At 46.7% G+C, this 16310-nt stretch overlaps 1 protein-coding gene across 3 annotated transcripts; it reads right to left on the bottom strand.

The window, feature by feature from the left end:
* Window positions 1-1362: 1362 nt before the first annotated feature.
* ACR (acrosin) lies at window positions 1363-14723 on the bottom strand. Of its 3 annotated transcripts, XM_060188880.1 has the most exons (6): window positions 14621-14650; window positions 13708-13871; window positions 13393-13593; window positions 12849-13132; window positions 3003-3148; window positions 1372-2317 (listed from the first exon to the last, which is right to left on the bottom strand). In XM_060188880.1, the coding sequence occupies exons 3-6, from the start codon at window positions 13506-13508 to the stop codon at window positions 1580-1582; spliced, it is 1284 nt and encodes a 427-aa protein (XP_060044863.1). In that variant the 5' UTR covers window positions 13509-13593; window positions 13708-13871; window positions 14621-14650; the 3' UTR covers window positions 1372-1579. The 3 variants fall into 3 exon arrangements, with proteins under 3 accessions (XP_060044862.1, XP_060044863.1, XP_060044864.1); XM_060188879.1 differs by lacking the exon at window positions 13708-13871 and having other exon boundaries at window positions 1363-2317; window positions 14621-14723; XM_060188881.1 differs by lacking the exon at window positions 13708-13871 and having other exon boundaries at window positions 14625-14696.
* Between the last annotated feature and the right edge of the window lie 1587 nt (window positions 14724-16310).

Here is a 16310-nt window from a genome sequence, read left to right as displayed (position 1 = left end):
AATAATACTTATACACTTTTCCCATATTTGGGAGCTACTTTCTTTGATCCAGCTTTCTATTTTTTTTCCAACTATGACACCATCTTCCCCAGACAATAACTTAGGTCACTTGTATATGAGATGTCAGACTCAGGCAAAAACTTCTTGTCTTTCGTTCATGATTAGTCAACAATTTGTTCTGCTTTATATCAACTCTTTTTCAGCCACCAGATTCCAGACGCTATCATAATGCCAGCCTGACTTTACTGGGCAGATGACCCCACCAATGTGTCCTAGAACCCTGCCTTCCCACATCCCTACCCCACTAGAGAAAGAGAGAGACAGGCTGGGAGTATGGATTGACCTGTCAATGCCCATGTTCAGTGAAGAAGCAATTATAGAAGCCAGACCTTCCTCCTTCTGCACCCGTAACAATCCTGGATCCATACTCCCAGAGGGATAAAGAATAGAAAAGGTGGGAGTCGGGCTGTAGCGCAGCGGGTTAAGCGCAGGTGGTGCAAAGCACAAGGACGGCATAAGGATCCCAGTTCGAACCCCGGCTCCCCACCTGCAGGGGAGTCGCTTCACAGGCGGTGAAGCAGGTCTGCAGGTGTCTATCTTTCTCTCCTCCTCTCTGTCTTCCCCTCCTCTCTCCATTTCTCTCTGTCCTATCCAACAATGACAACAACAATAATAACTACAACAATAAAACAACAAGGGCAACAAAAGGGAATAAATAAATAAAATAAATATTTAAAAAAAAGAATAGAAAAGGTATCAAGGGAGGGGATTGGATACAGAGTTTTTTTGGTGGGAATTGTGTGGAACTGTACCCCTCTTATCCTATGGTCTTGTAAATATTGCCATTTTATTAATAAAAATTAAAAAAAAAATTTTTTCTTCTTTCCTTTTTTTTTTTTTTTACATTTTTGTTGCTCTTGTTGTGGTCATTATTGTTGTCATTGTTGTTATTGTTGGATAGGACAGAGAGAAGTTGAGAGAAGAGAGGAAGACAGAAAAGAGGAGAGAAAGACACTTGCTGACCTGCTTCACCACCTGTGAAGCAACCCCTTGCAGGTTGGGATCCTTGAGCCTGTCCTTGCACTTCATGCCATGTGTGTTTAACCTGCTGTGCCACTGCCCAGCCCCCTCTTCTTTCCGTTTTATTGCATAGGACAGAGAGAAATCGATAGGGGAGTGGAAGACAGAGAGAGAGAGAGAAAGATAAACACCTGCAGATCTGCTTCACCGCCTGTGAAGCTTCTCCCTGCAGGTGGGAAGGGGGCATGAACCTATGTCCTTGCTCCTGGTAACATGTGCACTTAACCAGTTGTGCCACAGCCTGGACCCCTTGTCCCATTTTAAAAAAATTAAAAGACCAAAAAAAAAAAAAAGTCATTCAACTGATATTAATGTGTAAGTAGCTCCACCATCTCAGAGGGAAGGTGGGGGTTGAGTGGGGAGAGGGAGGAAAGAAATCTAGAAAGCATCTCTTTGTGTGTGTGTGTACATTATATATATATTATTTTATTTTATATTTCTTTCTTTCATTTCTTCCTTCAGGAGTCAAGGGCTCACCAAGTCTGCAGGTGGGATCAGGTCAGGAGGAGGCAATCACTTCCGGGATATCTGTGGTCTCTAATTCATAAAAACTCTTTGAGATAACAAAGCTTTTTGACTTCAAGACCTCTATGAGTTGCTGTAGCCGCTTGGCAAAAGTAAGTGTTTGGGAGGGTTTGCTGAAAGATGGCGGGGGAGGCTTGCTGTAAGATGGCTGCTGAGGCTTGCTGTAAGATGGCTGCTGAGGCTTGCTGTAAGATGGCTGCTGAGGCTTGTTGTAAGATGGCTGCTGAGGCTTGCTGTAAGATGGCTGCTGAGGCTTGCTGTAAGATGGTTGCTGAGGCTTGCTGTAAGATGGCCGAGGAGGCTGGGGAGCGGGTGGAGCAAAAGAATGGATCTGAGAAGATGGTGGTCGGGGCCTGGGGCGCAGGCTTGGGTGGGACGGCTGGCTGGGACGGAAGGAAGTCAGTCCTTGGGCAGGACGCAGGAGATCCCAAGAAGACAACTGGGTGGCAGACGGGCGGTGAACCTTCACCGAGCTCCCCTGGGAAGCAGGAGCAGCAGGAATGACAGGAGAAGTGGATGGCTCACCCAGCTGCACCTGGCGCAAGAGGTTGAGGCCCATCTTGGAAGCCATCCAGTTCAAGAAGTACCAGGTGGAAGTGTAGACCCCGGGCCGCTTGGCTCGGGCACAGCCTACCCCCCAGCTCGTGATGCCCACGACCACAAAGATGTTGGTGGTGCTGTCTCTGCACATGAGTGGCCCTCCGCTGTCGCCCTGGTGAAGGGGACACAGAAGTCACTCTCTGCTTGAGCCACACCCCCCTCACCTCACCCAGGAGGCTCTGAGAAGACAATTTCTGTGGCCACCTGGGACTGCCACCAGGGGTGGTAATACTCTAGGAGTGGTGTCAGCAGCTTCGATTGGAAAGTGAGCAGAGGGTGGGCAAGGGAGTCCACATGCCCCAGAGTGTGGCTTCCCATGCTTTCAGGAACACATGTGCCCAAGTGGACCTGTACTTTCTGTATTCTGGGGGGTGGGGGCCCCATCTCTGGAGGGGTAGCATTTGTGGGATGGAATCTGAAGTTTGAGGAGGTAGCAAATAAAGTGCTCAATATAATAATTGGCAGGCTGAGGAGATAAGTCTAAGGTTAACCAGAGAGACTCCCATGCCTGAAGCACTGAAGGTCCCAGAGGTCCAGTCCTCAGCACCACCATAAACCAGAGCTGAGCAGTGCTCTGATTAAAATTAATAATAATAAGAAAGAAAGAAGTCAATCAAGACAGCAATTGGAACTTGTAGGGACAGCTGGTGACTGTCATCTCCCATCCTGAGTTTGGCTGCAGATACTGGAAGGTGAGAGCAAGGGGAGGGTCAAGAGAACAGGGCCCCAGACATAGTGGTACTGAGGGGTCCAAAGCATAGATGTCCTCAGGGTCCTGGGCACAGGGAGGAAGTTACCTGGCAGGTGTCAATGCTGCCCTCAGGATACCCAGCACACAGGTTGCCCACACGAATGCGCCCGTTGTACCACCTGCTGGAGTTGCATATCTCAAGGTCGATGAGGTCCACGCGCGCCTCCTGCAGTATAGGTGCTGCCTTGCGGGCTACAGCCAGGCCACCCAGAGGTCAGTGAAGCCACGGAAGACCATCCCAGGAGAGCCCTGCCACTCCCCCCACTGCCCCTATACCCCCACACCGTCCTGGGATGCTCCTGCTGCAGCAGGGGGTGAGCTCAGAGGCAGAGTGCCAGCATGCATGGATGGGGGCCAGTGAGGGGGTTGCTCAGCTGCCGTGGGCAGGCAGCACACAGAGAAGAGACAGATGCAGGTGAAGACATGCATATGTGGGTTGGGCAGAGGGCTCCTTGGGGTGGTGATGATCCGCAAATGTGCAGCACCAGCTCTGACCACACGGCCCTCACTTCAGCCTGGAGCACCACACTCCCAGGACATGCAAGGTGTCCCCTTCTGCACTCAAGGTCTTCCAATGTCCAAGGTCTGATTCTTGGTGGCCTTGTCTGCTCTGTCACCCTTGGGACACGCCACTCTACATGGACAGGCTACCTGATGTCCCTCTCCATGTGTCTTGAGGAGACTGTAGAAGTGGCCACGTCTCCACACACATGCAGGGCTGCTTCAGCCTGAGTTGCTGAAAGAGTTCTGCAGCCAGGTGAAACTTGCTCTGCTAGGGGCTGGGGGCAGTGGTGCACCTGGTTGAGCGCACATACTCCCATGTGCAAGGACCTGGATCTGAGCCCACACTCGCTCCCCAGCTGCAGGGGGGATGTTTCACAAGCAGTGAAGCAGGTCTGCAGGTGTCCCTTTCTCCCCTTCCCCTCTCAATTTCTCTTTGTCCTGTCAAATAAAATAGAAAGAAAAGAAATGGCTCTAACAGCTATATGCCACCAAGCTAGAGAACCTGGAAGAAATAGGTGAGTTCCTAGATAAATACAAACTTCCAAAATTAAACAGAGGCACTAGAAAATATGAAGAGGCCAATCACAGCCCCCCCCAAAGTTGAAACAGTTATCAAGAACTTTCCCAAAAATAAAAGTCCTAGACCAGATGGTTTTACAAATGAATTCTACAAAACCTTCAAGGAAGAGTTAATATTTCTACTTTTAAAGCCCTTCCAAAAGATTCAAGACACAGGAATACTCCCTTCCAGCTTCTATGAAGCCAGCATCACCCTAATACCAAAAGCAGACAGAGACACAACAACAACAAAAAAATTTGACCGGTATCTCTGATGAACATAGATGCTAAAATATTGAACAAAATTGTTGCCAACAAGATACAGAAGTATATTAAAAAGATTGTTCATCTCAAATTAAAAAGCTTCTGCACAGCAAAAGAAACCACTACCCAAACCAAGAGACACCTCACAGAATGGAAGATCTTTACATGTCATGCATCAGACAAGAGGCTAATAACCAGAATATATAAAGAGCTTGCCAAACTCAACAACAAGAAAACAAATAACCCCATCCAAAAATGGAGGGGGGGACATAGACAGAATATTCACCACAGAAGAGACCCAAAAGGCCGAGAAACACATGAAAAAATGCTCCAAGTCTTTGATTGTCAGAGAAATGCAAATAAAGACAACAATGAGATACCACTTCACTCCTGTGAGAATGTCATACATCAGAAAAGGTAGCAGCAACAAATGCTGGAGAGGTTGTGGGGTCAAAGGAACCCTCTTGCACTGCTGGTGGGAATGTATATTAGTCCAACCTCTGTGGAGAACAGTCTGGAGAACTCTCAGAAGGCTAGAAATGGACCTACCCTATGATCCTGCAATTCCTCTCCTGGGATATGTCCTAAGGAACCCAACACATCCATCCAAAACGATCTGTGTACACATATGTTCTTAGCAATTTGTAATAGCCAAAATGGAAGCAACCCAGGTGCCCAACAACAGATGAGTGGCTGAGCAAGTTGTGGTCTATATACACAATGGAACACTACTCAGCTATAAAAAATGGTGACTTCCAGAATGGGAGAAGATCTTTACATGCCATACATCAGATAAGAGTTTAATAACCAACATATATAAAGAGCTTGCCAGACTCAACAACAAGACAACAAATAACCCCATCCAAAAATGGGGGGAAGACTTGGACAGAATATTCACCACAGAAGAGATCCAAAAGGCCAAGAAACACATGAAAAAATGCTCCAAGTCTCTGATTGTCAGAGAAATGCAAATAAAGACAACAATGAGATATCACTTCACTCCTGTGAGAATGTCATACATCAGAAAAGGTAACAGCAGCAAATGCTGGAGAGGGTGTGGGGTCAAAGGAACCCTCCTGCACTGCTGGTGGGAATGTCAATTGGTCCAACCTCTGTGGAGAACAGTCTGGAGAACTCTCAGAAGGCTAGAAGTGGACCTACCCTATAACCCTGCAATTCCCCTCCTGGGGATATATCCTAAGGAACCCAACACATCGATCCAAAAAGATCTGTGTACACATATGTTCTTGGCAGCACAATTTGAAGCAACCCAGGTGTCCAACAACAGATGAGTGGCTGAGCAAGTTGTCGTATATATACACAATGGAATACTACTCAGCTGTAAAAAATGGTGACTTCACCGTTTTCAGCCGATCTTGGATGGACCTTGAAAAAATCATGTTGAGTGAAATAAGTCAGAAACAGAAGGATGAATACGGGATGATCTCACTCTCAGGCCGAAGTTGAAAAACAAGATTAGAAAAGAAAACACAAGTCGAACCTGAAATGGAATTGGAGTATTACACCAAAGTAAAAGACTCTGGGGTGGGTAGGTGGGTGGGGAGAATACAGGTCCATGAAAAATGATGAATGAAATAGTGGGGGTTGTATTGTTAAATGAGAATCTGGGGAATGTTATGCATGTAAAAAAAAAAAAAGAAGTAGAAACGCAAAGCAGAAATTGACTGAGTTTGGAGTATGGCACCAAAGTAAGAAAGCAGAAGTATACTAGAGTTTGCAGTGAGTACCCTCCCTAACACTTCCTCTCCACTATTCCAAGCTTTGGGTCCATGATTGCTCAACAATTTGTTTGGCTTTGTATGTTAACTCTCTTTTCAGCCACCAGGTTCCAGGTGTCATCAGGATGCCGGCCAGGCTTCCCTGGATTGAAGACCCCACCAATGTGTCCTGGAGCTCAGCTTCCCCAGAGACCCACCCTACTAGGGAAAGAGAGAGGCAGACTGGGAGTATGGACCGACCAGTCAACGCCCATGTTCAGCGAGGAAGTAATTACAGAAGCCAGACCTTCTACCTTCTGCAACCCTCCATGACCCTGGGTCCATGCTCCCAGAGGGATAGAGAATGGGAAAGCTACTGGGGAGGGGGTGGGATATGGAGATTGGGTGGTGGGAATTGTGTAGAATTGTACCCCTCCTACCCTATGGTTTTGTTAATTAATCCTTTCTTAAATTAAAAAAAAAACTCAAATACTGCAACACACACACACAAAAAAAGGTGACTTCATTGTTTTCAGCCAATCTTGGATGGACCTTGAAAAAATCATGTTGAGTGAAATAAGTCAGAAACAAAAGGATGAATATGAGATGATCTCACTCTCAGGCAGAAATTGAAAAACAAGATCAGAAAAGAAAACATAAGTAGAACCTGAACTGGAATTGGCGTATTACACCAACGTAAAAGACTCTGGGGTGGGTGGGGGGAGAATACAGGTCCAAGAAGGATGACAGAGGAACTAAAGGGGGTTGTATTGTTATATGGAAAACTGAGAAAAGTTATGCATATAGAAACTATTGTATTTACTGTGTAATGTAAAACATTAGTTCTCCAATAAAGAAATTTAAAAAAAAAGATTATTCATCATGACCAAGTGAGGTTTGTCCCAGGAGTGCAAGACTGGTTCAATATACATAAATCAATGTGATCCACCACATCAATAAAAGGGGGGGGGAACCTACATGATTATATCAATAGATGCAGAGAAAGCCTTTAACAAAATTCTAACATCACTTCATGATCAAAACACTACAAAAATGAGAATAGAAGGAAAGTTCCTTAGCCTGGTGGAGTCCATAGATAGCAAATCTATAGCTAACATCAGACTATCAGACTCAATGGTAAAAAACTGGAAGCATTTCCCCTCAGATCAGGTACTCGACAGGGCTGCCCACTATCACCATTACTATTCAACATAGTGTTGGAAGTTCTTGCCATAGCAATCAGGCAGGAGCAAGGAGTTAAAGGGATACAGATTGGAAGAGAAGACGTCAAACTGTCACTATTTACAGATGATACAATAATATATATATGAAACTAAAGCAGGAAGCTCCTGGAACTAATCGGGCAATATAGTAAGATGGCAGGCTACAAAATGAACATACAAATGTTGGTGACATTCATTTATGCAAACACTACATCAGAAGAAGAAGACATCCAGAAATCAATCCCTTTTACTATAGCAAAAATAAAATAAAATAAAACATCTGGGAATAAACCTAACAAAAGAAGTGAAAGGCTTGTATACTGAAAACTATGAGTCACTATTCAAGGAAATAGAAAAAGATACAAAGAGGCCAGATGGTGGTGCACTTGATTGGGTGCACATGTTACAATGTACAAGGACCCAGCTTCAAGAGCCCCGGGTCCCCACCTGCAAGGGGAAATCTTTGTAAGTGATGAAGCAGGGCTGCAGGTATCTCTCTCTCCCTGTCTATCATCCCCTCCCCTCTCAATTTCTGGCTTCCAATAAATAAAGATAATAGGGATCTCACTCACAGGCAGAAGTTGACAAACAAGATCAGAAGAGAAAACACAAAGCAGAACTTGGACTGGAGCTGGTGTATTGCACCAGAGTAAAAGACTCTGGGGTAGGGTGGGGAGTTCAGGATGGCAGAGGACCTAGTGGGGATTATATTGTTATGTGGAAAAACAAGAAATGTTATGCATGTACAAACTATTGTATTTACTGTTGCCTATAAAACATTAATCCCCTAATAAGGAAATAAAAAAGATAATAAAAAAATGAAAAAAAGAAAAAGACACAAAGAAGTGATATGATATTCTATGTTCATGAACCAGTAGAATCAACATCATCATACTGAATATTCTATTCAGAGTAACATATAAATTGAATGCAATCCCCATCAAGGTCCCACCAATTTTTTTTTAGGAGAATAGAACAAAAACTACAAATGTTTATCTGGAACTAGAAAATACCTAGGATTACCAAAACAATCTTGAGGAAAAAAGAACAGAACTGGAGGCATCACACTCCCAGATCTTAAATCATATTATTGGGCCATTGTAATCAAAACTGCTTGGTACTAGAACAAAAATAAGACACACTAAACAGTAGAATCGAACTGAGAGCCCAGAAGTAAGCCCCCACACCTGTGGACATAAACTCTTCCAAGGTGCCCAGACTATTAAATGGGGAGAGTCTCTTCAACAAATGGTACTGGAAAAATTGGGTTGAAACATGCAGAAGAGGGAGTCGGGCGGTGGCGCAGCGGGTTAAGCGCACATGGCGCAAATCTCCAGGACCTGTGTAAGGATCCAGTTCGAGCCCCCGGCTCCCCACCTGCAGGGGAGTCGCTTCACAAGCGGTGAAGCAGGTCTGCAGGTGTCTGTCTTTCTCTCCTCCTCTCTGTCTTCCCCTCCTCTCTCCATTTCTCTTTGTCCTATCCAACAACAACGATATTAATAACCACAACAATGTTAAACAACAAGGGCAACAAAAAGGAAAATAAATAAATAAATAAAAACTTAATTTATAAAAAAAAAGAAAGAAACATGCAGAAGAATGAAACTAAATCACTACATTTCACCAGACACAAAATTAAATTCCGAATGGATCGAGGACATGGATGTTAGACCAGAAACTATCAAATACTTAGAGGAAAATATCAGCAGAACTCTTTTCCATCTAATTTTTATAGACCTTTTCAGTGATACAAATCCAATTGCAAGGAAGGCTAAAACAAAATAAACTATGGGACTACATCAAGTTAAAAAGCTTCTGCACAGCAAAAGAAACCACCACCCAAACAAAGAGAACCTCCCCTCCTGCAGAATGGGAGAAGATCTTTACCAAACTCAGCAAAATAAATAAATAAATAAGTAAATAAATAGTGGTCCGGGAGGTGGCACAGTGGATAAAGTGTTGGACTCTCAAGCATGAAGTCCTGAGTTCAATCCCCGGCAGCACATGTACTGGAGTGATATCTGGTTCTTTCTCTCCTATCCCTCTCACTAATAAATAAATAAAATATATTTTTTTAAAAAGGACTTTAAAATAAATAAATAAACAAACCCTCTAAAAATGGAAAGAGGATATGAACAGAATACTCACCAAAGAAGATATTCAGAAGGCCAACAAACATGAAAAAATGCTCCAAGTCACTGATTGTCAGAGAAATGCAAATTAAGACAACAAGGAGATACCACTTCACTCCTGTGAGAATGTCATACATCAGAAAAGGTAGCAGCAACAAAAGTTGGAGAGGCTGCAGGGACAAAGGAACCCTCCTGCACTGCTGGTGGGAATGCAAATTAATCCAGCCCCTGTGGAGAGCAGTCTGGAGAACTCTCAGAAGGCTAGAAGTGGACCTACCCTGTGACCCTGCAATTCCTTTCCTGGGGATATATCCTAAAGGAACCAAACACACCCATCCAAAAAGATTTGTGTATACCCACATTCATAGCAGCACAATTTGTGATAGCCAAAACCTGGAAGCAACCCAGGTGTCCAACAACAGATGAGTGGCTGAGCAAGTTGTGGTATATATACACAATGGAATACTACTCAGCTGTTTAAAATGGTGAATTCACCTTCTTCATCTCATCTTGGATAGAGTTTGAAGGAATCATGTTAAGTGAGATCTGCCAGAAAGAGAAGGAATATGGGATGATCTCACTCACAGACAGAAGTTGAAAAATAAGACAGAAGGAAAACACAAAACAGAATTTGGGACTGGATTTGGTGTAGTGCACCAAAGTAAAGGACTCTGGGGTGGTGGGGAAATGTTCAGGTCTGGGAACATGATAGTAGAGATGAACCTGGGTGGGAGGTTAAACTGTTATGTGGAAAACTGATAAATTTTACCCATGTATTTGACTATCAACTGTAAACCATTAACCCCCCTCCCAATAAAGGAAAAATAAGCATACGTGGAAAAACTTGTTCTATAGCCCTTGTGCTCTTCTGTGGTCTTGGGGTGAGGAGTGGCTCAGCTCAGGTTGTGACTCAAGGAGCCAGCGTCCTATCTGGACTGAAAAGCCTCTGAAAGTGAATGTTCTGTGTCCTTGTCACCAAGCAGACACTCCCACAGCAGCACCCACATCCTGGGCATGTGTGCTCACCTGCAAGGCAGGTGGAGAGGTGATAGGTCAGGTATGAGGGGAAGGCAGACTCCCATGAAGCACAGTAGTATTGGGCTAATGGTCTCCAAATGTAGCCAACTGGTCTCTCACTAGGTTTCCAAACCTTCTGCCCACACCCCTGCTTGTATTCACTCAGCAGTGACAGCTGTGTACGTGCACAGACCCTGAGTTTGGTTGGCACTGAAACGAGTCCAGGCCTGGCGGAATAGACCCTGAGGTGAACCTTAAAATCTGTGGCACAGTCCATAGCAGGCAGTGCTTTGGGTTTCATGGTTAAGAACCAGGCAAAGCAAAACAGAGAAAGATATATATATATATATACACATATATGTATATATATATATATTTTTTTCCCCTCAATATCAATACCTTAGCAAATGTTAAAAAGCCTGCTGGGGAGCCCCCGGCTCCCCACCTGCAGGGGAGTCGCTTCATAGGCGGTGAAGCAGGTCCGCAGGTATCTATCTTTCTCTCCCCCTCTGTCTTCCCCTCCTCTCTCCATTTCTCTCTGTCCTATCCAACAACGATGACAGCAATAACAACAACAACGATAAACAACAAGGGCAAATAAAAAGGGAAAATAAATAAATGAGAAAAAAAAAAGCCTGCTGGGACTCATAGTCCCAAAGAGAAGGGGAAGGATTACCCTAGAAATGCACTTTTGGCCCCCAAAGCACAAGCACTCAAGCAGACAGCAGGAAAAGGGAGGTTCGGGGAGTCGGGCGGTAGCGCAGTGGGATAAGCGCACGTGGCGCAAAGCGCAAGGACCGGCGTAAGGATCCCGGTTCGAGCCTCCAGCTCCCCACCTGCAGAGGAGTCGCTTCACAGGCGGCGAAGCAGGTCTGCAGGTGTCTATCTTTCTCTCCCCCTCTCTGTCTTCCCCTCCTCTCTCCATTTCTCTCTGTCCTATCCAACAACGATGACATCAATAACAACAATAATAACTACAACAATAAAACAACAAGGGCAACAACAAAGGGAATAAATAAATAAATACTAAAAATTAAAAAAAAAAAAAGAAAAGGTAGGTTCAAAGGAATACGTCATGTCCCAGGAGTCTAGAGCCTAAGGTTAAGACTTAGCAAAAATAATATATAAGTAAATAAATAAGTAAATAAATAAATAAATGACTTGGCTTTATAGATTGCAAAACTTATGATGGGGGGGGGGAATCCCACTAAGTTTGGAGGGGCATCTAGAACAAGAGAGCTCATGGCCAAAGGTGTCCAGGATGTCGCTGAGAACCCATGATTCTCTCAAGCAATGGGATTGCAAAGGTGGGGGCTGGAGTGTTCAGATAAGAATGCTGAGCTCAGCTTTCTGGGAGCCACAAGAATCCCCAAAGGCTGTGACATGGTCTGACAGGTAAGCCAAGGCTGGGAGTGATTCAGGAAGCCTGGACTGGCTCCCAAGGGCGTGGCATCAGCAGCTTGCCATGAGGCTCAGCAAAAGCTAGTAACAGGGCATCTGAGAAGGAATTCCTGCCCCAAGGAACAGGACACAATGGTAACCCTGTCCTCAACTTAATCAACTTTTGAGGGAGGAGGGGAAGAGTTAGGGCAAGAATCTTGAACTTGTTGCTTTTTTGTTACTCCCATTCCACCAGAAACGACTGAGTTTTAAACCCCAAATGATTGAAGTGCCTTGGCCTCAGAAGACTAGACTTTCCATTGTCCCAGAACAGAAGAGACTGAGAGCTGACATAGTTTCAATTGCATCTTCAAATTCCTCACATCACCTGGTAAGAACACAAGTGCCCTTCCCAGAGAGCTAGAAGATTAACGCAGAGGCTGTCCTACTTGGACTTGCCCAGAAGGAAGGATTTGGGTGCTGCCAAGGCTGGAAGCAGAAGCGTTGGGATCTGGAATCTCAAAGCCTGGAGACCATGTGGTCTGAGTCTTCCATTGAAGAGGGAGACGCTGAGACCCAAGGAGAGGGAGGGGTTGACTCCAAAGCCACCAAACTCCACTGAGCATTGTCACAGCCTGGACCCCGTTTTAAAAGTGTCAGAGTTCTCCTCATGCCTGTGGCTCCCTCCCTTGCACAGGAATCCAGGTCGAACTCTTGTTTCTCCGTCTATACGAGACGACAGAGGTGGCTGAGGAAATAGGTCAGTCGCGCTGGGTTTGTGCACCTGAGGTTCCTAGTTCAACCCCTGGTACCACGTGTACTAGAGTGATGCTCTGGCTTCTCTTGCTCTCTCTTTCTCTCTCTCATGAAAAACCCTGTCATGCATATAAATCTTTTTTAAAAAAAAAATTAATAAGGTAAAATAAAAAGGGGCAGAGAAGGTACCACTCCTGGAACCCTAATGAGGACCTAGCGTGGCTCGCGTGTACCCTGCCATGTAGCATTCCACCCCAGAAGCCACCGAGGGAATGGCCAGCAACCTCCCAATACCCCACAGTGTGTGTGTGTGGGGGGGAGTTGGTTCTCCAGGACTCACCATTCTCTTTCATGTAGCCCCAGCCAGTCACCCAACAGGACTGAGGGATTTTGGGGGTGCCGGCCTTAAAATGGGGCAGGCAGCCTGTTCCGACGAAGCTCCCACACGTGACGGGAGGGGTGATCTTCAGGAGAGCGATGTCATTGCTCTCGACTGTGGGGTCGTATCTCTCGTGTGTGACGATCCGCTCCACATACCGCTCCTGCTCGGGCGGCCGCACTGGCTTGTTGGTCCCATAAACCATTTCTCTGGCTCCGAGAATCACCCTCCAGTCGTACACATCTCTGTGGGCACAGAGGTGGGGTGGGGAGTTCTCCTGTGAATCTCCTGGCTGGGCCAGGCCTCTGGTGACAAGGGGCACCCATAGGGATTCCTCCCCTCCAGGGTCTGGACCAGTCCCCTTGCAATCTGGTTGCTGACAGGCCCAGAGTCCAGGGATGAGTCACAGAGAACTCTGACAAGACCTCTTTCCAGGAAGGGCACCGCAAAGACCCCACTACACACATACACGTAAATGCACACACACACATGTCCCCAAACCTACTTTCTGGTCTTGAAGCAGTGCGCAGCAGTGAGCACCCAGGAGGGGTTGATCAGGGTGCCACCGCACTGGTGGAACCTCTGGCTGGTTTGGTAGGAAAAGACCTGCAGGCTGACCATCCAGGGCCAGGCCCCCACAGCAGCACTGTGCCCGCCAACGATCCGGACCCCCCCTTGCTGCTTGTATCGTAACCCACAGGGGCCACTGTGGAGAGACCACAAACAGTTCAAAACCTCTGGGGAGCTCAGGGGAGTCAGTGTGATGGGGTCTGCAAATGTGGGGAGTCGTCATGGGGTTCTAGGAAGTGGGGGTGGCTACCTGGAGTGTGTGGGACCAAAGGAAGAATTGCTTCAGAGTATGTAGTGGGGGGCTTGAAGAGGCAGGAAGCCAAGGGCTCCAGAAAAAACACATTTTTTTTTGTCTTGGGTCTTGGAGGTACAGTCACAGGGTGGGGAGGGAGGGGACCAAAGGCAGCAGGTACCCTAGAAGAAGGAAGATCCGTGTCAGAGGGGAGGCTGGGCGTAATGGCATGAGAGCGTCTCACACACTCTGGGCTGGGGGACACAGAGGAGAGGTGTGGTCTTGGGGATGTGGGGTGGGAAAGTGAGTGAAGGCAGTGTAGGTGAGTGAGCGAGCAGCTGCAGCAGGCGTGGTGTTAGCCCTGAGGCAGAAGTTCTGGCAACTGTGCTGCTGGTAAGGGACCAAAATACGTGGGGTACCATTGTCTTCATGGGGCACCTTGGCGGTGGTGGTGAGTGAAGACCCAGAGCTTGATGTGGGAATGGGGAATTCTCAGTGTGGGGCATCTCAGGTTCTGGAGGAGGATTTGAATTCCTGTCTAGGGCCACAAAACCGGTGACGTGTGGCACCTCTGTGGGGAGGCTGAGGACCATAGGCATGAGGAGAACTTTGAAACTTTCAGACTTCAAGGGCTCAATTTCAGAGGCACTGAGGTCCCTCAGGGGCATGGAAGGACTTGGGCTTCCCATGTGCTGGGAGGGGTCCCCAGACCTGCATCTCAGGAGGAAGCTGGAGTTCTGAGGGGTCTGGGCTGATGACTCTGAGGGCAGGGAGGGTCTGGCCCGGGGCTGTGGGTCATAGGAGCTGGGAGGTCTGGGCACCGAGGCCTCAGTTTGGCCTCTTTCCTCAGCCTGGACAAAGGGACTCTGTGTGGGACCTGCTATTCAGAAGACACCCTCACGCCCACCCTCAAGATGCCCCAGACACTTACTCACACGTGTTGTTAGCTCTGACAACCACAGACCCTGCCAAGACCAGTACAACGGCAGTTGGCAGCATCTCCACCATACTCCTCCCGCCCCAGGCTGGCCTGGAAGCTCAGTGACCTCACAGAGCCCCAAGTCTCCCAACCAATCAGCAGGGCTGACCTCCCACCCCCGCCCATCCCAGAGGCCTGGCCTGGCTAGTGCCCGTCACCTCCAGTGGCTCATGCTGAAGCAGCACCCTAGCTTCTTGCTTGCTGAGAATGCTCCATCCTTCTTTAAGTTCTCCTGTGCAGCCTCCTCCTCCATCCCAAGACCAGGCCCTTCTTTCCCAGTGACTGTTCTAAGAGTCCACATCATCAGATGCTCTGGCTACATGCCAGCTCAGGACCTGCCCCTCACGCAGGCTGTGGCCACTGTCCCTGTCCCACCTCATGGATGGAGAGGCAGTTCAGCCCACCTTGGACGAGATCTATGCGAGCAGTTACAACGGGTCTGGCTCAGCAAAGTGATAGATCCCTCGTCCTGGGGCTGTCCTTCTCTCTTGCAAATGTCTGCTCTCATCACACTTTCCCAAGAACCATTTTGAGAACTTGCTGGAGGTTCTAGCAGAGGAGTGCAGCTACTCGTATCCCCTCCACTGAAGACTGGTCCGTCTCTATTCAGCAAAGGAAGGTCATCCTCTCTGACCAAGCATGCAGCTTTGGGAGGGACACATGTGCGCCAGTGAGGGAGGAAGGGAACACCTGCCTAGCCAGCCAAGTTAGCCAAATCAACCTTAACAATCAGTGGGGTGACATATGTCATAGCCAGATGGCCTTCACATCCGCAAGAGCCATTTTGAATGTAATGGAATTTAATACTTTGGTTTGGGGCTGGGCGGTGGTTCGCCTGGTTGAATGCACATGTCACCATGCACAAGCACCCATGTTCGAGCCTCCAGTCCCCACCTGCATGGGGGAAGCCTCATGAGTGGTGGAGCAGGGCTGCAGGTGTCTCTTTCTCCCTCCCTTCCCCAGCCTTCTCAATATCTGTCTATATCCAATAAATAAATAAATAAATATCTTAATAAATAAATTACTTGGTTTGAACTATAAGAGCTAGTTTTGGGTTCTAGAATTCATTGGACTGTCAATTCCTAGAATAATTGCAATAACTGCTAATACTTGCAGTGATTTATAACATAAAACTTTTGAATACTGTCATTAAATCAAAACTTTATAATATAAAAATAAAAGCTAGGCTTTGGATTCCAAAGACAAAAAAAAAAAAAAGCAAACAATGACAAATCACTACAAAACCTTTCTTTCTATTGCTGAGTATGACCTGTTGGGTAGTATGCCACCTCCCCCAGGCTTCTGCTTAACCATATGCCTATATAGGGATTTACTGATCCAAAGCTTTGGTCTATTTACATAAATCACTTTTACATTTACATAAAGCACTCCCTCCAGGGCATTGGTGGTTCAGTGATAGGATTCTCGCCTGTTCCGCCCCCTCCTTGTCACACTCTGATTTTCACCAGTCACTTTTCTCTCCACCCTCTCTATATCACATCCTGTTTCCACCCTACTTGGAGAGTATAAAAACAGCTGCTCTTCTGATTAAAGACACTTGGAAATTGCTTTCCGGCTCCTAGAGTTCCAGAGTGTATCTCCTGCGGAAGTTAGTGCGGCACGAGTTCCTGATCCCTCTCCC

The sequence above is a fragment of the Erinaceus europaeus genome, chromosome 4 (genome assembly GCF_950295315.1).
Source record: "Erinaceus europaeus chromosome 4, mEriEur2.1, whole genome shotgun sequence".
NCBI lineage: Eukaryota > Metazoa > Chordata > Mammalia > Eulipotyphla > Erinaceidae > Erinaceus > Erinaceus europaeus.
The sequence above is the reverse complement of the archived record's forward strand: the minus strand, read 5'-3'. Positions and strand labels throughout refer to the sequence as shown.

Coding starts and splice junctions, on each gene's coding strand:
- ACR (XM_060188879.1), bottom strand. CDS start 14,697: ATGGTGGAGATGCTGCCAACTGCCGTTGTACTGGTCTTGGCAGGGTCT. Junction 13,133..13,392: donor CACTGCTTCAAGACCAGAAA/GTAGGTTTGGGG, acceptor CTGTGCCCACAG/AGATGTGTACGACTGGAGGG. Junction 2,318..3,002: donor GCAGCATTGACACCTGCCAG/GTAACTTCCTCC, acceptor CCCCTTCACCAG/GGCGACAGCGGAGGGCCACT.